General features: G+C 35.2%; 1 protein-coding gene across 2 annotated transcripts in view; it reads left to right on the forward strand.

Annotated features, from left to right (window-relative positions):
- The window catches only part of USP32 (ubiquitin specific peptidase 32), a 196,841-nt gene that overhangs the window by 122,153 nt on the left and 53,741 nt on the right, over positions 1-20,947 (forward strand). For both annotated transcript variants that reach the window (XM_008695456.2, XM_008695457.2), the window contains exons 6-11: positions 3,873-4,004; positions 5,464-5,571; positions 7,199-7,314; positions 7,829-7,891; positions 11,220-11,303; positions 16,713-16,774. In XM_008695456.2, the coding sequence (XP_008693678.1) occupies positions 3,873-4,004; positions 5,464-5,571; positions 7,199-7,314; positions 7,829-7,891; positions 11,220-11,303; positions 16,713-16,774 (565 nt within the window). The remainder of the gene's footprint in view (positions 1-3,872; positions 4,005-5,463; positions 5,572-7,198; positions 7,315-7,828; positions 7,892-11,219; positions 11,304-16,712; positions 16,775-20,947) is intronic.

Genomic DNA, 20,947 nt, shown 5'->3' on the forward strand with positions numbered 1-20,947 from the left:
ATACTTCATATTTATATCTTACTGTATTGGTGAGAATTTTCAGATTCATGTTAAATAATAATCGAAGGGTTCTGTTTTAGGTTGGGAAGTAGAAAGATATGAAAGACCTTCACTCCCACTGTAATAATATGAAATCACCACATAAACTAAATAATCATACTCTTCTTTAAAGCCATCGCATGCAAAGAAATCTTAAGAGGGAGGGAGGGAAGGAAATAAGAGAGGGAGGGAGGGAGGGAGAAGGGGAGTCGGGGAGAGGAGGGAGGCTGAACTCCAGAGGGACAACGCCCTTCCTAGGTGATTGAGGGATGTAGGATGCTTTCATATCTCAGGCCAGAGGTTGAGATTGAGAGCAAGTCTGGCAGAGGAGTGAGCCTGCCTGAGGACAAGCTTTACTGGAATGAGGAGAAACCAGCCAAACTTTTGAGAAACCTGTTTTCAGATTTGAATCTGAAGGGACCCTAAATACAAAGATAGTTGTTTCTACCTGGTTCTCTCATGTGGAAACCTTGCTGAGACTGGGGGCAAGCTGAAAAGTGAAAAGAGATCTCTTGATTTGCAGTTTCATGGCCTAACAATTTTGAAATCTTAGACTGTTGAAAGCTTGCAGTCTCGAGGCTGTGTGGTCCCTAGGTGCTGTCATTTCATGAAGTCTCATAGTTTTGAAGTCTTGCAGTCATGCAATTTTAAGGTCTAACACAGGTTGGCAAAACGTTTTTTTAAAAAGGCAGATAGTAAATATTTCAGACTTTGTGGACCATACATCTGTTTATCACAATTACTCAGTTCTGCCATTGTAACACATGAGCAGCCACAAACTATGTGTAAGTAAATGGCATGGCTGTGTTTTAATAAAGTGTTATTTATATAAACATGCATGCAGCCTTGAAGCTGGAGTGTATGGACCCCTAATTTCAAAAACTAGCAGTTTCTGGGTTTTCCTGAATAGAAATCTGAACTCAGTTTTCAGAGCATTTGAAACAGAGGTAAACTTTGTCTAACCAAAGCTGCAGACAAGCTCCTATCCAACATCTGGTCTGATCAGTGATATCAGTCCCATGGAAGTTAGGGACTGGGCATTTCCTGTTTTCATCATTCCTTTGTGCTGATTGCTCATGCAGTCTGAAGAACATCCTTTAATATTCCTTTTGGTACAGTTCTGCTATTGGTGAATTCTCTCAGCATTGGTTTATCCAAAAAATCCTTCATTTTGCCTTTTTTTGGAAGGATATATAGAATATGAGATTAACAGTACTTTTTTTCTTTCAGCACTTTTTTCCCCCCATTGTCTTCTGGCTCCCTTGTTTCTGAAGGGAAATCATTGCTTATCTTATTAGTTCCCTTGTTTGTAATGTGTTTTGCTCCCCTCTGTTACTGCTTTAAAATTTTTCTATTAGCAATTTGTGACTTGCCTCGGTTGGTTTTCTTTGACTTTTTCTTGCACAGAGTTTATTGAAATCTTTGGAATTTGTGGAATTACAGTTTTCATCAAATTTGGGGATATTTCAGGCACCTGGGTGGCTCCGTTGATTAAGCGTCTGCCTTTGGCTCAGGTCATGATCCTGGAGTCCCAGGATTGAGTCCCCACATCGGGCTCCCTGGTCATCAGGGAGTCTGCTTCTCCCTCTGACCCTCCCCCATCTTGTTCTCTATTTCTCACTCTCTTTTTCAAATAAATAAGTAGAATCTTAAAAAAAAAAAAAAACAGGGGATTTTTATTTCAAATATTTTCTGCTGTCCCTCTGTGGGATCCCATGTGTGTTGTGTTGTTTGATATTATCTTATAGTTCACTAAGATTCTAGTAACTTTTCACCTTTTCTCTCCTTATGCTTCCATTTGGATAGCATTTCTGTTGCTTGGTGTTCAGATTCACTTATCTTTCCTCAGGAGGTTTTAATCTGCTATTAAATTTTCCAGTGAATTTTTTTATTTCAAATATTGTATTCTTTATCTCTAGTAGCTCGAGTTGGTACTTTTTAATAGATTCCATTTCTTTCCTCAATGTAGTCATGGTTTCCCTTAAATTCTTGAGATATTTCTAATAAATGTTTTAAGGCCTTGTTTGCTAATTCCATCATCTGTTACTTCTATAGCTTTCTGTATTGACTAATTTTTATCTTGGTTTTGGATCACTTTTTCTTGCTTGTTTCATATTTTTGTGGATGCTAGACATTGTGACTGTTAAGGCTAAGTGGATTCTCCCTTTAAAAGGAGTTTGTTTTCTTTTGATAGGCAACTAAATTACTTGTGGATCAGCTTGGCATTTTGAAGGATTTTTTTAAAGCTTTGTTGGGGCAGGTCTGGCGTAGCCTTTATTCTGGAATTAGTTCTTCCCCTTTTAATTAAGTGTGACCCTCTGAGTCTGTGAATACTCCCAGTGTTCAGTAAGGTGTCTCCACTCTGCCTGGTCAAAACTTAGGCATATCCAAGCCCAGCCTCAATGAATTTCTCTGTGTGCATACACAGCTTACTATTCTGCTATTCTGCCAAAACTCAACAAGAGTCCTGTGCAGATTTTTGGAGCTCTTTCTTTGTATAACTTTCCTCTCCAGTACTCTGCCCTGCAAATTTCAGCTGTCTTAGTCTCCCAGAACTACAGCTTCTCTGTTTAACTTAGTGAAATCTCACTGCTTAGGTTCTTCATACCTTACCAATGTCTGGAAAGTGACTGCAGGCAAAAACCATGGCAATGGAAGGACTCACCTGCTTGCTTTCTAAATATTACTTTAGTTCCTTGGGAGAAAAGCAGATATAAAATGTAACGATGGTTGGAGCTTATCTGTAATTTTTTATTGTACCTTCTGTTGAATGAGAAAAAGATACTCATGTTCTCATTATGCCCCTATTACTTATCACATTGTAAATCCTATTCTACCTCATCTGTCATTTATTGACCTTTGTTATTTATAAGATCCTTTTCATATTCTTTTTCATTAATTTAATAAGTATTGACTGTGTAGGTAGTCATCCTATCAGCAGGGTGAATCAGACATGGATCCTGCTATTAGGATGATTACAGTGCAGCCAGGAATGAAATAAGATAAAATCAGAGAGAGGCAAACTATAAGAGACTTAACTCTAGGGAACAAACTGAGGGTTGCTAGAGGGGAGGTGGGTGAGGGGAATGGGGTAGTTGGGTGATGGGCATTAAGGAGAGCACTTGATGTAATGATCACTGAGTGTTATATGCAACTGATGAATCACTAAATTCTCCCCCTGAAACTAATAGTACACTATATGTTAACTAACATGAATTAAAAAAAAAAAAAATCTTTAAATCCAAGATAGAGATTGAAAATTGTGAAAAATTAGTATACATGAATGTTGTGTAGGAAGCCAAAAAGAAATGTCTCAGTTGTTTGTTCTTTTACATGTTGGATTTGAACAACTTACTTAATGGGAAATTGCAAACATTTTTTCTGATTTTGAAGCACTTTTATATTAATTTGAATTTAATTTTCATGCCGTTTTATTTTATTTTTTAATTTTTAAATTTATTTTAGAGCACTAGTGGGGGTAAGGGAGGGGCATATGGAGAGAGAGAGAGATAGAGAGAGAGAAAGAGAGAATCTTAAGCAGGCCGCACGCCCAGTTGGGCACCCAGCTCTGGGCTAGATCTCATGGCCCTGAGATCATGACGTGAGCTGAAATCAAGTCAGATGCTTAACGAATTAAGCCACTCAGGCACCCCAGTTTCCATGCCATTTTAGGTATAATGTATTTGTCTTTCAGAGTTTTGTTTAGGTAATTATTATTTTTAGCAATTGGATTGGAAAATTAAAATATATCCTTGGAAGTTATATGATCAGGATGAACTAACTGCCTGGAAGAGAAATCTGAGGTTTTAAATCTTATTTGATTTGACTCTCAGTGGAGGAATCAGACATCATTGATCTGGAGAAACGCTATTGGTTGCTAAAGGCTCAATCCCGGACTGGACGATTTGATTTAGAGACATTTGGCCCATTGGTTTCACCACCCATTCGTCCATCTCTAAGTGAAGGTAGGAATCATTCTATTTTCTATAAATGTACTTTGGTAAACATACCTGAAGCTATCTCTTATTTCTAATCATGTATCTTAACTCTAAAAGACCATAATGTTACAAGTTTGCAAGTTTCATAGTGGAAAAAACTAAAAGGGGAATAAGATTGTAGTCTTGAGCTTCCTTTTCTACCTATGTAACCTTGCATAAATCAAGTTAACTCCCTGAGCCTGAATATCCTCAAATACAAAATGAGTTTGACCAAGCTAGTCACTGTATTCCAATGAAGTATCTCAGCCACTGGTGCCGGGATTAGGGTGGTGGCCACCGCCTGGGTAGAGCTCCAGGTTTCCACGCATAACCCCAACTCTTCCTCACCTCGAGCGCCTCCACTTTTTTTCTTCTACATAAGAAGGTTCCACTGCTGTATCCACCGCACCCCACCCCCTCACCAAAAAAAAAAAAAAAAAAAAAAAAAAAAAAGATTAAGAAACTATTGGACTGGACCATCTCTGAGGCCCTTGCTAGCTCTAAACTTTTCATTACAATAACTTTTTTTTAAATTAGGAATACAGAGAGTAATTGTGGGTGATATCATAAAAATTATATTTGGAATCTGAATATTTAGGTTCTGTTTTTGATTCTGACCTTTTTTAACTTTTCTTACTTTTGGCCAATCATTTAACCCCCCCTGAGCTTTAGTTTTCTATGCTTTAAGGAATTACATTCTTAAGATGTACAGTCTGTGTACATCAGATTCCTAGGGTACTTCAGAAGTACTTATTAGGGGAGTCAGAGCAGGGAGGGCTCTGGGCTTTTCCACCTACTTCAGCAGTGCAATTGGGATTTTACCTTTTTAGAATTGGGTATTGAGAACTCATCTTATTTGAAAACAAAATTAATTCCATTTGTATTTTATAAAAAGTTTAAAAACCACAGGATTATAAATTCTCTTTCTGATTTTAAATATTTATTTATAAAACATTATGACAAAGAAGACTGCAGTACAGAATATCTTTTGTTTGTAATATGGTGTGTTATTTTTCTTTGCTTAATGAAAGCTTTATGGGAGCTTACATAACATCATGTTATATCTTTGAGTATACATCAGATTTTCTCCTTCACTTTTCCTTTTTCTTAATCTTTCTAAGTAAGGATAATTATAATATTTAATTTTTTAAATTGATTCTAATTTTTTACATACCATTGTCATTTTTAGCTGTTACAACTGATAGAAGATAGAGACAAACAGACAAATATAACTGAACATTAAATGACTATAATGTATTTTCTGAGAGGATCTTACGTTTTAGTTATACCAGGAGGAAAATACTTCCTGAGACAGTGGGAACTACTGATAAACTTTTTTTTTTTTAATTTGGCCAGTTTATGGGAGTCATGCCTCCTTTCATAAACATGATATTATTAACATTAGGCTTGTTGGCTGTGATTTATGGTGTCTTTTCCTATTTCACAGGTTTGTTTAATGCTTTTGATGAAAATCGTGACAATCACATAGATTTTAAGGAGATATCTTGTGGGTTATCAGCCTGTTGCAGGGGACCCCTGGCTGAAAGACAAAAATGTAAGTGCGTTAAACATTTAATTTAAACAATTAAAAATTTGCAAACTGTATATACAGAGAAAAAATTAGCATTCATCCATGTAAAATCATCTGTGTATTAAGGTTGAATTTTTATCACGTTGTCAGGTTGGCAAATAGCAGTCTCATGTTGAGGTTTTACTGAGGTCAGTCTAAGGATTCAATCTTCTCTTCTTTTTTACTATTGAGTAGTTTGGGATCTTTGTGATTAATAATGGAATTGATTTTGTTGATGAATTTGCAGTTCATGATAAGTGAACTACATCAGTCACAATATATTTGATGATGTTAAGCGTTTAGAAAATATTTTCTGGTAATCCATAGAGAATTTTGTGTCTTGAGTAATTTAAAGTACAACTCATTTTCTGTCACTTGTATACATTAATATTTTATTAGTAAGATGAAATCTGTGAACAAAACAGTTTAATTAAATACTAAAATGGTCTTTTTAACCTACCTAAAATGTTGTTATAGCATAATTTATAAGCATAAGTACATTACATTATTAAACCTTAACCATATTTGAGAAAATGCAGCAGTTTACATTTAATTGGAAACTAATCCTATTGTATTTACTAGGGCCATCATTTCTGTGTCTTTCTAAAATAGAGCTTCGCAAGTGTCACCTATTTTGGTGTGCTATTTGATATTTTCATCTTCTTTAGTAATATTTACTGTAATGCACTCAGTTGATTTAATAGCATAATTATTATGGAGGTATGTTGAAATAGATAATTATTTAATCTTAAAATTCAGGATTCTTCTTTGATGATATACCATTACTACAGTCTGGCTTTATAGTAGATTTTTTGTTCCCATTAAAGTTCTAATATTAAATAGGAGGTTGAAATCTTTGCTTCTCAAGTAAGGTTAATTATCACCTTATATTTATTTTTAATTTCTTTTTTGCTGATAGACTAACAAAAGTTAGCAAACTATTGTGATTTGTTTGGAGTTAATTGGGAAAGTGCTGATATTTCTTTTCTTTCCTTTTTTAAGATTTTATTTATTTGGAAGAGAGAGTGTATGTGCAGGAGTTGGGAGAGGAGGAGAGGGGGAGGGAGAAGCAAACTTCTTGCTGAGCAGGGCTGAATACCAGGACCCTGAGATCACAACCTGAGCCAAAGTCAGACACCTAAACCAACTGAGCCACCCAGGTGTCCCCACCTTACTATTGATTCTTAATATAAATGGAATATTTTCAGCATTATAAAAATCAACTCTGCAATGATCAGTTTTAAATATTAGAAATTGATTTAAAGGCTTGGATTACCTCCTCAAAACCTGTGAACTATTGTAATATTTATTGTATAGTAACTTAAACCTTTTTTATTAGTTTGCAAGGAATTTAGCTCTAGATTTAGCTCTAGTGAAGGATAGGACTCTGCCACCCAGGTAGTGATTCAGAGAGAGAGACAGGAAGTATGCAGGAAGTCCTACGAGTGCAGAGGACTTTAATGCCATACTATAGTCTGCTCCAGATGAGAACTTAATCTAGAATATACTTGCTTGAGAAAATAAGTGATTTTACTAGGGCAGCTTCTAGTGAAAGGCATTGTACTTCAGAATAGAAAAGTAATTTCCCTTCGTAAGAGTTTCTTTTCTTTAGTTTGCTTCAAGGTGTTTGATGTTGACCGTGATGGAGTTCTCTCCAGGGTTGAACTGAGGGACATGGTGGTTGCACTTTTAGAGGTGTGGAAGGACAACCGCACAGATGATATCCCGGTAAGTTCTGATTTTATACGTATCGTTGCATGTAAACTTCCAGTAGAAAAATAGAGTGGAGAATTTAAAAAGAGAGAGAAAGAGAAAAAGGTTTGTTATTACTTTTGAGTTGCTATGTTTTGCCACTACTCAAAATATTCATAGCTGAAGGTACAAAATTGGAAAGAGAATGTGCCTTAGAAAATTTAATAAACTGAACTTACTGTGTAAAGTAAGAATGAAACTGCAGGAGAATTCTCCTAATTTTTTCAAAGCAAATCTAAGAACCTATTTATTAAGGTAATTACAAAAAAGTACTTGACTGATAATTACTAGAGAGGAGCGATGTGGGGGGATGGGTTTAAACAGGTGATGGGAATTAAGGAGGGCACTTGTGGGTGATGTATGGAATTATTGAACCACTATATTGTAATTCTTTAAATACTTGACCAAAATACAGTATACTTTAGCCATTAAATAATAAAAATGATAACTGCTCTTTTCTAATTATTCCTTTGGATTTCTGTTTTTACAGGAGTTACATACGGATCTATCTGACATTGTAGAAGGCATATTGAATGCACATGACACCACAAAGGTGAGTCTAGCTAGGATTAGAATGAATTATATTCTTTTCTAAAAATACCGTGTACTATGAATTAGGATATATAGCTTATATACATATTTGAATCTCTTCTGCATCATCTTTACCAAGTGCTTATTTGGACCTACAGTTATAGTACCTCTAAGTTGTCTTTAAAGATAGCCCATTCCATCTTTTTTTTTTTTTTAAGATTTTATTTATTTATTTGAAAGAGAGAGTGTGCAAGAGAAAGAGTCCAGGCAGGGATGGGGGGAAGGGCAGTGGGGCTTGATCCCAGGACCCCAAGATCTTGACCTGGGCCGAAGGCAGATGCTTCACTGACTGAGCCACCCAGGTGCCCAGCCCATTCCATCTTTAAACAATTCCATTAAGTGTTTATATATACATTCATATTTTATAAACTAGGTATTTTGTAAAAATTAAGTAGACATAGCCCTTGTCATCTGTGGTTTATAATATCTATTTTTCCCAGTTTAATAACTTATGGTAGGGCTAACCTTACATTGAGCAAAAGAAGTCACACAAAAAAAGAATACTTACTGTGTGATTCCATCAATATGAAACTCAAAAACAGAGGCAAAACTAACAAATGGTGATAGGTATTAGAATAGTGATTTGGGGGATGGGCGGGTTAATTGGGAAGAACCATAGCGTATCTGGGATGATGGAAATGTTTGTTTTTTTTTTAAGATTTTGTTTGTTTATTTGAGAGAGAGAGTGCACAAGCAGGGGGAGCAGCAGGGGGGACAAGCAAACTCCCTGCTGAGCAGGGAGCCCAACATGGGGAGCCCCATGTGGGGCTTGATCCCAGGACCCCGAGATCATGACTTGAGCCGAAGTCAGACGCTTAACCAACTGAGCCACCCAGGCACCCCAGTGGAAATTATTTTTTATCTCAATCTGGGTGATTCATACATTCCTGAATTATTTTTTTCAATGGTATTGGTAAAGATCTCTCCTGAGTTATTTAGTGGTAGCCAAATTAATCATGTAATACCAGGAATAAACATACACTTCACAAAGTAAATTCTTGTTTCTTGGTTTTTTTGTTTTTGTTTTTGTTTTGCTTTTTTGTTTTTAAGTCCGACAACATTTATTAGTAAGGATATTATTATAGGTTTATTCCTATAGCTTATATTACTGTAATGTCTTTGTGACCCTGTGTGAAATTGAAAATAACGCACATATGTGAGGCACATTTTAGTTATTTTGAGCCTTTCCATTCAAACATTGACATGTACCAAGTACCAGATTGGTTGGATATAGTGCATAGTGGTATTACAGACGTTTAGAAAAAATAAATGACATCAGTTTTTTTTTTTCCCTTTCTTCAGTCACAATTCCAGAAGGAATCATTGTAGTCTTATTAACTGATCCTCAATAGAAACAAATAATAGAAGTGAGTCTTACAGAGCTTGAGCTTTGTTTGGCAATACAGTCTTCTCCCTCATTTACTTCTCTCTGCCAAAAAAACTAAGGTATCCACTTCTATTTGATATGCGTAGAAACCTGGAAAATTTTCTGTTAGAAAATGCCTCATGTAGAGGTTCAATTTCTAACACCCTTTTTCTGAGTGGTAAATATGTAGGTATTATTACTGTCTATTTTTATGTAAGATGTAGTTTTCTTCTTCTGGCTCTACTGTGAAAATTAATGAGAAGGTAATTTAGGGACACCTGACTGGCTAAGTTGGTTGAGCATCTGCCTTCCTCTCAGGTCACGATTCTGGGGTCCTGGCATTGAGCCTCATGTTGGGCTCCTACTCAGCAGGGACGTCTGCTTCTCTCTCTTCCTTCCCCGACTCATACCCTCTCTCTCTCTCATTCACTCTCTCTCTCTCAAATAAATAAAATCTTTAAAAAAAGAAAAAAACAAGATAATTTAATTTAGTTGCTTCATCTTCATGTAGCAGTGATAATGAAATAGTAACAGTTTAGAATGAAACTTGGACGTTTCAGCCAAACCTGTTAACTATAGTCATTGGAGACAGATTATGTCAACATTACACTTTTTTTAATATTAATTTAGTACTAATCTGCTAAGTAGAAGCTGTATTATGAAAACTAATAGTTATAATCACAGTACTTTAAAGTCTTTTCATATCATATATGGCTATCATATAGTAAAAAGAGGACATACCAATATCATTACGTAATAAAAGCAAAAAACATTGCTATTCATCTAGAATTGAACACATGCAATAAAAAACATTTGGTTATAGTTTGCTGAATGAGAAAAAATATATATTGTCTCTATATGCATATGTAATTTTTTGTACCTGTTGACACCACAAAAATGTTGCTTTACTCAACTTGTAATTTGTTCAGTTTTTTGGGAAAAATTAATATAGTTACTCATTTTTGACATATCAGAAATTTGTTATCCAGTTCCTTTAAATGTCTAATTAGTCTGATAATATTGTCAGATATTTCTAAGAGGGTCTAGAAAATTGTTAGAAGAATTGGTGTGCCTGGGTGGCTCAGTCAGTTGAACGTCTGCCTTTTTCTCAGGTCCTGATCCTGGGGTCCTGGGATCAGGCCCCGGCATTGGGCTCCCTGCTCAGCAGGGAGTCTGCTTCTCCCTTTCCCGCCGCCCTTACCCCTAGCTCACGCTCTCTCAGGCTCGCACTCTCTCTCTCTCTCTCTCTCTCGAATAAATAAAATCTTAAAAAAGAAAAAAAAAGAAAATTGTTAGAATGAGAATGCATAATCCAGAGAGTCTGCTTTTTGCTTTCAAAATTGGTAAATATTCCATTTTCCCTATTCAGAGCCTTTTGCGGTTTTCCATAGATAAACCTTGAAGCAGAAGATAATGTGAGTTATTTCCCAGGTCTTATTGGAGGAATGAAGATTGTTGACAATAAATTATCCTTATTACCATTGACTGCTTAGACAGAGTTTTGTTACTTTTAAACCTATCCTCGCTGGTTTGGCTTTCAGATGAACACACAGCATCTACTTTAAATTTTTGGTTTACTTTCAGAAAAATTACTGATACAAGTTTAATAAACCAGATTTTATCCAAAAACTATAAAAGTGAGGAAATTCTTGGGGCACTTGGGTGGCTTAGTCGGTTGGGTGTCTGTCTTTGGCTCAGGTCATGATCCCAGGGCCCTGGGATTGAGCCCCATGTAGGAACCCTGAGTAGGAGCCCTGTGTTGGGCTCCCTGCTCAGCAGGGAGTCTCCTTCTCCATCTCCCTCTGCCCCTCCTCCCTACTCATGTGCATGCACGCACTCTCTCTCAAATAAATTTTTTTAAAAAATCTTTAAAAATGAGGACATCCTTAACATGAGATCTTCTAAAATTTTGTTTCTCTTTCAGATGGGCCATCTTACTCTAGAAGACTATCAGATCTGGAGTGTGAAAAATGTTCTTGCCAATGAATTTTTGAATCTGCTTTTCCAGGTATGTTTAAGGTAAATGGCAGGTACAGAGAGTAGTAGTTCTACATCTTTTTCATCGTGTAGTAGTTATTACAGCTACAAAACTACATATTATAAAAAGAACTACATTATCTTGTGTACACCTGAAGAGATAGTAAGATAGAGTATGAGAGCCCTGAGCCATCTCAAAATCATGACAAGAGATAAGGAAGTAGAATAGAGCTGATTATGTTTATTTATCTTATCACTCATTGTAGACCAGCACGTTAAATACATAGGGAATAATTTAGATTGCAACAGCCACCATAATTTCTTATTTTTCTTCACTGTTGTCTTTTTTTAAGGCCCTTCCTAACAAGTTAGGCAGTGTGAACAGAAAGATGGATCATAAGTAGGCAGCTGTAAAATTTTCAATGTACACAGTTTCTCCAGTTAGGAGATTATCTTGGCTGCAAGGCTGTTTCTAAATTTTTAAAAAAATTCTTTAGAAGAACCAAGAAAGATTGAAGGAGGAGGAGAGAAAAAGTGCAAAGTGCCAGGAATGAACATTAAGTCATAAGGTTTTCCAGATTTCAGCTATTTTCCTGGTTAGAGTAGTTCTTTTGGTCCAATTTAAAAAAATAATTTATGATTTCCAATTTTTTAAAATAATTCTTCATATATATTTAAGTTGATTTAGTAGTGGTATTTTAGATTCTTCTTGTTTTATTTTCCTTTCCTTGTAAAAACACCCCTGTGAAGGTCAGAAGAGTTTGGTATTTTTATTATCTATATGCTCTTCCATTTTAAATAAAGAATAACTCATTTGTGCATGGCTATGTTGGAATAAATGGAAATTGGTCTCTTCCTGATAGCTAATGATTAATTACTATGGATATAAAACATATACAATCTACTAAGCCTGTAAGATCCATTTATATCAATCAGTTGCTCCACTATCACTTATAATTTTCAACAGTATTTAAGTTGATGGCTTTATAAAATATAAACATGTACAAAATTATATAAATCACTATTCTAAACAAATGGCTTCCGTGGTAATATCAAAATTGATCAACTATTTTTATCTCATTTAAAATAATATCCTCATTACTTTATCTCATAAACATTTAGATCACTTAGGCTTATGTCCGTGTCATCTTATAGTTCTCACATAGCATAGCGTTTTGATTTTTTTGTATTGCCTTTTTTATTTTCTCATTCTTTTTTTTCTCATTCTTATCAAGGACTTGCAGGGGCACTCTTTTTCTATGACTGTAAATAAGCATATGCTTGAGATTTTCTTGTGTGTGTGTGTTTCTAATATTATATTATGAAGAGCTGAAAGATAGTTTCCATTGAATACCTGCCACCTACATTTTAATATTACATTTTACTGTACTCACTTTATTTCATGTACAATATGCTTTTAAAACTGTATGTTCACTTAGCATACAAGTAAGAGACTGTTAGGATAGGTCGTTTTATTTTCTACGTGTGTTAAAATTGGTAGAGTTAGTTGGTAAGTCGAGCGATAAAAGCTTGAATTACGCCTCTTATTTGCCAAGATTCCTCTTGGCTGAGTGTTTTGGGTATTTAAGTGTAACATACGTGTCAATAGAATTAGAAAACCATCCCTGTAGTAATACCTTTATTTTCAATCTGTTTTGTAATCTCAGTGCCCAGTATTTTGCAGAGGAAGCATGCTAAACATAACCAGGGTCTTGTTTCTTGTGCATTTGTCAAAAAGTGTCCAGTTTTTTAAAAAAGCGTGGTAGGCAGAAAAATGCACACCACCTCCATCACCAGTTATCCATGCCCTCATCCCTGGAACCGGGGTATTCATAATCTTACATGGCAAAAGAGACTTTGCAGATGTATCAGGTTAAGGACTCTGAGATTGGAAGATTAGCCTAGCAGATGGGCCTATCTAATCGCATGAGTCCTTAAAAGTAGAGCACCTTTTCTAGCTGTGGTCAGAGAGAAGGAGGGAGAGGAAGGAGGAGAGGGAGAGAGATGATGTTGGAAGAAGAGTTAGAGATGCTGACTTTGAGACAGAGGAAGGGGCTGTGAACTCTGGAAGCTGGAAAAGGCAAGGAAATGTATTTTTTTTTTAACCTCCAGAAAGGAATGCAGCTCTGCTGACACCTTGATTTTTTTTTTTTAAGATTTTATTTATTTATTCATGAGAGACAGAAAGAGAGAGAGGCAGAGGCAGAGGGAGAAGCAGGCTCCCTGCGGATCCCAGGAGGCTGGGATCATGACCTGAGCTGAAGGCAGATGCTTAACCGACTGAGCCACCCAGGTGCCCCAACACCTTGATTTTTAGCCTAGTGAGACCCATGTCTGACTTTTGATTTACAGAACTGTAAGATAATAAATTTGTGTTGTTTTAAGATGCTGAATTTGTGATAATTTATTACAGACGCAAAACCAATGCAGATGAAGATAGTCCGTATTTATGGATTGTAAGGCTCAACATCTTAAAAGATGTCAAATGCCTTTAAATTGGTTTGTAGATTTAGTATGCTAGCAATCAGAATTCCAAAAAGTTTAATGTTGTCATTGTTTTTGTGCAACTTGACGAGCTGATTCTAAGTATATACAGAAGTGGAAAGGGTTAGAAATAGCCAACATAATGTAAAGAACAGTGTTAGAGGACTGAGGTTACTGAATATTAGGACTTTTTATAAAACAACAGTATTAACAGATATCTATGTGAAGATAGACATAGACCAGTGAAACAATATTGAGTTTTTAAACAGACCTGCATATATGTGATCACTTGATTTATAACCAAGAAGACATTGCGTTGCAAATGGGAAGGGGGGTAATCTTGTCGATAAGTGGTGTACTGGGTCAGTTCTTATCTCTGGGGGGAAAATACATCATTATTCCTACCTCATGCCATAGCTGAAAATTAATTCCAAGTGGGATTATAAGTCTAATACGTTTGGAAGGTAAAAATAAAGCATTTAGAAAATAATGTGCAAGAATATTGTAATGGCTTTGAAGTGGCAAAAATTTCATTAAAAGGACACAGAAAACTTAACCACCAAGGAAAAGTTTTTAAGTTGGGCTTCAGTAAAATTAAGAGGTTTTTATTTTAATTGGGAGATACCATTAAGAAAATGAAAAGATAAGCTACTCAGTGGAAGAAGTTGTTTGTGATACTTATATCCAATAAGACATGTGTCTAGGGCATACAGAGAACAAAAATCAATGAGAAAAAGTAAAACTTCAATATAAAAATGTGTAAAGAAAACTTGGAGGTGCTTCACCAAAGAGAATATCCAAATAGTTAATTAATGTTATGAAAATGGGCTCCTTAGTCATTATAGAAATACTGGTAAAACCACACATGAAATACTAGTAGACATGCCCCAGAGTAGTTAGTTTTTAAGTGATACGAAGTATTGGTGAGGATAACAAAAACCCAAAACTCTCATATATTGCCAGTAGGAATATAAATTATTACAAATATTTTGGAAATTGAGGTACCTGGGTGGCTCAGTCAGTTAAGTGTCTGCCTTCAGCTCATATCATGATCCCGGGGTCCTGGGATCGAGCCCTATGTCGGGCTCCCTGCTCAGTGGGGATCCTGCTTCTCCCTTTGCCTGCCACTCCCCCTGCTTGTGTTGTCTCACTCCCTCTCTGACAAATAAATAAATAAAGTCTTTAAAAAATCAAACACACAAACACTTTGGAAATTGCTTGGCAGTATTTACAAAAGTTGGACATATGCTTACCCCATAACTTATAAAGTCCACCCCATATGTGAACCCTACAGAAACGTGTATATCTGAGCACCAAAAGACATACAAGTAAGGTCTTATAACTTGTTACAGCCCAAAATAGAAAATGACCCAAATACTTATCAACGATAAATACATAAACAATAAGTGAGTTGTGACATGTACATAGAGTTGTATATTGTAAACACCATGAAAATAAGTATAATAGTGCCACACACAAAAACATGGATGAATCTCATATAATCTTGAGTTGAAAATACTAGACCAAAAAATTCAAAAGCAGGTAAAACCATTCTATGGTGACAGAATTCAGGATCATGGATACATCAAAGGGGTGTGTGGGAAGGAACCCAAAGTAGGACTTTGCGTGAGATAGCAGTGTTCTATTTCTTGACTGGGTAAAGGTTTCATAGATGTTACCTTGTGGAAAGTCATTGAACTGTACACTTAAGATTTGTTCGCTTGTAAGCATGAATACTATATTTCTATTCTCTATAAGTTCGCTTAGAAAAATAGCCACCTGCGTGGCTCAGTCGGTTAAGCGTCTGACTCTTGATTTTGGCTTAGGTCATGATCTCAGGGTAGTTAGATAAAGCCCTGCATCAGGCTAAGTGGGGAGTCTGCTAGAGGAATCTCTTCCTCTGCCTCCCCCTGCCCCCATTCTGTCTCTCAAACAAATAAATAAATCTTTAAAAAAAGAAGAATAGGTTTCAGAAGCTCAAATATTTGTCAGTATGTCAAAACCTCAAGTATTTGTCAATATGAGAATGGATGAAACGAACAGTGCTATGTTCAAACAGAGGAATACTACTCAGCAGTAAAAATGAACTGCTTCTACATAGATGAGTCTCAAAAACCCAATTTATGGATTTTGTTGTTATGTAAATGTTACCTCAAAAGGTAAACAAAACTGTAAACAGATATTTGAACTCTCTGGTTAATGTTAGCCATGCTGATGTATTTATAAAAAGCTGTTCTAATGTCTATAATTTACTTTGAAATGCATCCAAAAGTTAGGATGGATTGATGGATGAATAAGGGATAGATAGATGCAAGTATAATAAAATGTTAATGTTAGAGTCTAGGTAATGGGTACGATGTGTTCATTGTAAAATTCTTTCAACTTTTCTGTATTTTTGAAATTTTTCATGAGAAAATGTTGAAAAAAAATACATCTTTTGTGATATTTAGAGAAGGCAAATAAATTGAGCAGGAAATGAACCTCAAAAAGCATATTTAGCATTAGTGGCAATAATTTTTTTCTTTGAACTGTTTAAACTAAAATGCCACCCATATCTTTTGTGTCCTGTGTCCTCTTCATCTCCCCTCACCTTCCTCCCAAAGTGCCATGATATCCTCTTCAGATTTCAGGAATGAAAATAATATTCTCTGCATGTTTATTTTCTTTCTTCTTTGTCTGTCTCTGTCTCCCTCCCTCCCTTTCCTATCTCACACAGAGATTTGGAATTTGGCCTCTATTGAAATGGTTTGTTTAAAAAAACAAACAAACAACAAAAACAGCTGAAGTTTAAAGTTCAAAGTTGCTCAAGTGACTCATTGATAATTCATCAGTTGAAAGCTGTTGCTAATTCACATTCCCATCTACAAAGTGGAACTCATGCAGAGAATGTGAAATATTATACAGTCCAGTCATTGGCACCAGTCAATGAAGTTTGATTTACCACTTTTTTCTCTAGGTGTGTCACATAGTTCTGGGGTTAAGACCAGCTACTCCAGAAGAGGAAGGACAAATTATTAGGTAAGCTTGTAGTTTCAATCTTTGTAATTTTCATTATATAGTTGAAATTTCTGACACCTGAAATATATTGTTAATAAGTAACAGCATGTCTCATTTTAATACAGTCTTAGTGACACCTTGTTTTTCCAAATTAATTTCATATTGAAATATTTTTGTTAATTTCCTAACCAAGGTATTAGATTAATTTAGAAATCAGATTCTCTTTAGCATTAAAATGACATTGAGTACTGAATTTAATTTTTTTGAAATAAGACATTTTATAAGCTAAAAGGTAGCAATTTTTCCTTACTACAAAACAATTCATGTTTATTGTAGAAAGATTATAAAGTAGAGCTAAACAAAAAGAAGCGAAAAAAAGCCCGTCATTTCTGTATTTACAGGTAATTGCTGTTGACATTTTTTTCAGCTTTACTGAGGTATAATTGACATCTTAAATTGTAAGATATTTAAAGTGTACAACGTAATTTGATATATGTATGTATTGTGAAAGGATTCCCTCCATTGAGTTAACACATCCATCACTAGCCCCTCACATACTTTTTTGTGTGTGTGAGAACATTTAAGTTCTACTCTCAGTTATACACTATAGAGTTATCAGCTGTAGTCACCATGTTATACATTACATCTGCAGACTTCATTCATCTTATCATAAAAGTTTGTACCCTTTTATCACCCTTTCTTTATTTCTCCCAACCCCCAGCAACTGCTTTTCTACTCTCGGGTTCTGAATTTGACTTTTTTTTTTTTTTTTTAAGATTCTGCATATAAGTGCTATACCTTGCAATACTTGTCTGTCTTTGGCTTATTTCACTTAGTATAATGCCTTCCATCCTCATCCATGTTGCTGTAAATGACAGGATTTCCTTCTTATGACTAGATAATAGTCCATATGTACCACATTTTGTTTATCCATTCATTTATTGTTGGACACTTAGGTTGTTTCCATACCTTGACTTTTGTGGATAATGCTGCAAAGAACATGGAAGTAAAGCTATCATCTTCAAGATAATGATTTTGTTTCCTTTGGTTATATACCCAGAAGTGGGATTGCTGGATTATTTGGTAGTTCTTTTCTTAGTCTCATGTGAAACCTGTTTTTTATAGTGGCTATTCCAGCTTACAGTCCCATCAACAGTATACAAGAGTTCCTTTTTCTCTACATCTTTGCCAGTTTATATTATCTCTTGTCTTTTTGATAGTAGCCATCCTGACAGGTGTGAGGTGGTACCTCATTGTGGTTTTGATTTCTATTTCCCTGATGATGAGTGATGTTAAATATCTTTTCATATAGCTGTTGGCCAATTGTAAGTCTTTTTTAGAAAAATGTCTGTTCAAGTTCCTTGTTATTTTTAATTGATTATTATTATTATTTTACTATTAAGTGATATGAATTTCTTATATATGTTTTTTGGATATAATCCCATATCAGATCTGTGGTTTGCCAATATTTCCTTCCATAGATTGACTTTTCATTTTGTTGATGGTTGCACTATTGACACTTTTATATTCATATACCCACATGTGTATGCCTTTGATGGAATTTGTAATTTTTTTAAATGAGAATACTTCAAAATATTATTTTTGGGTCCATTTTCACTGTAGATCATATCAAATGATACTTTTACATATCAATAAACCCTCTTATAATTAAAATAACTGGCTGGTAGGCCCTATTCAGCCCCTATTTTTAATCTCTGTTTTTCTTTACAATAATTTACTAATAAAGTCTGTATACCTTTGGTTAGGTATGTATTTAGGCAAAATTACTTGAGGTGAAATATCTTGGTTAATAGGCCTGCACGTTTTTATGGCTGTGATTCAATTTTTAATACATCAAGTATCCTTCATTGGTTGAGTATTACCATTATACTATACATTTGTGTAGAAAGCTTCAGAGACAGGACCGACTCTACTAAACTTCACTTTTAGAATAAATTCAATACAGAGTTTGTCACTTATTCCTAAAAGTAGTGCATATACAGATTTTTCAGTAGTTTTTTTCTGGTGTAGGACTGTTTGATAAAAGAGAGTTTACTGAAATAGAGTTGTTTGGAATACCTGAGAACAGAATTATGAAGTCAATATTTAAAGAAGAATACCAGTTGAGATTAATTGAAGTAGCAAAGTATGTTTTCTGACTTTTAAAAACTGCTTCTTTTTAAAAATGGTTATTTTTTAAAGAATGGTAAGCAGAATCCATTTTTTACGATGTTGTTTTCATAAAAACGCTAGTCTCATATAGTCTTTTTAATTTTCATGCTCAGAAGACTCATTCTTGTTTATAGTATTCATATGTTGACATGTTGTCTTGATTTTTTTCTGATTTTTAGCTATCATAAAATAAAATTTTAAAATACATTTAAGTGTACAAATTAGATATTGTAAAGAAATACTGAAAGACTTTTATGTAGCTGCAGTAGCTTTTTTTTTCTTATAATATTGCAGTCTAATTTTATCACATACTAATGTCTTCTTAAGTCAGCATGACTTACCAGTGATACTAAGAATGTTATTGAGATAAGAGCTGGGCGATGTATGGAATTGTTGAATCACTATTGTACACCTGAAACTAATACTATACTGTATGTTAACTAACTGGAATTAAAATAAAAACTTAAAAAAAAAAGCAAAAGAAATGTTAAGGGAAAAAGAAAAAAAAAAGGACAGATGCCTGGGTGGCTCAGTCGGTTAAGCATCTGCCTTCAGCTCAGGTCATGATCCCAGGGTCCTGGGATCGAGTCCCGCATCGGGCTCCTTGCTCGGCGGGGGGCCTGCTTCTCCCTCTGCCTGCCACTCCCCTTCTTGTGCTCTTTCTGTCTGTCTCTCTCTCTCTGACAAATAAATAAAATCTTTAAAAGAAAAAAGATTTTAAAGGAATGCTATATAGCACAGTATATATATTTCTTGGCTTAATTATTTTGCAAATGCTTATAGCATCCCTATTTAAAAATATAATGTTGGTATAATCTCCTGTTTTTATAGAACTTTGTTCTACTTGCATTATTTCATCTGTTCCTTAGAATAACTGCATTAAATTATGGTCGCCATCCCATTTCATAAAAGAGGAAACTGAGATTTACAAAAGTTGAGGAACTTACCAAAAATTGCATGGAAGTGGCAGAATCAAGTCTAGAACCTTTTTCATTGAAAACACAAATGATCTGCTTTCTGTATTCCTTATTTTTCAGTAAATCTGAATTTTAAATTCTAGATTCCAGGTTGGTTAATTTCATTTTTGAGTTTTGTTTTATTTTACCTCCATTTTCACTTCTAAAAATTCGTTTGAATTTTTAGGATGATTTTTAAAAGATGAATCAGGTTGATGTATAAGCAATGAGGTGAAAGAAATATTTGTCTCTAACTTAAGAGTCAGTAATTTGTTTCAAAATTAGTATCATGATTTCTGCAGTGGCTGAGTGAAGATCTCAGCAAATCCTCTCCCTGAAAAGCAACTGGACAAAATATAACATGTACAAAATTGTCAGCCAACTATTTCAGGACTCTGGAAACTGACCAAAGGTATTCAACAAGTTGGGAAGCATTTATTCAAGAAAAACTACTAAACCTTGGTAAGAATAATGGGAATCCATAGTAATTTTACCTAGGGCTGGTCCCATTCCCTCCTACCCAACATGATAGTTTTACCAAGGCAGGGGTGACAGGGTGACCTGATTTGGAATAGAGCAGGGATGAATGCCTGCCTAAGAGAATTGTAACACACAAAAAATAGTGATCATGATGGCAAATATTCAAGGAACATCATTAGCTTGGGGTTGAGATACTGGTTAAGGAAGGCAGCAAACTGAGAGACCAGTCAAAATTTTAACAAAGAGATCCAGGGAACAAGACAACCATCATGTATCTTGATAAACTTCCCCATATCCCAAATGATTTGGAAGGCTGCTCATATATACAAGGCTATGCACAAGCTCAGCAGAAACCAGAGAAGGTCTTAGCTAATCTATTAATTCCTGATTGAACGTAAGGCCTTGCGCATGCAGAAAATAAAAACCAGGGAAGGTTAGTGTAACCTGCCTGAACTTTGCATCATTTCCCAAACTGAACTGATGCATCAAGAAAAAGGTACAAGTGTCACTGGCTCAAGATGTTTCATTTCAACATAGCCCCTCACCAATCATTGGCTGACCAGTAAGTTATGCTCTCCTCAAGGAA

The sequence above is a fragment of the Ursus maritimus genome, unplaced genomic scaffold (genome assembly GCF_017311325.1).
Source record: "Ursus maritimus isolate PB19 unplaced genomic scaffold, ASM1731132v1 scaffold_24, whole genome shotgun sequence".
Taxonomy (NCBI): domain Eukaryota; kingdom Metazoa; phylum Chordata; class Mammalia; order Carnivora; family Ursidae; genus Ursus; species Ursus maritimus.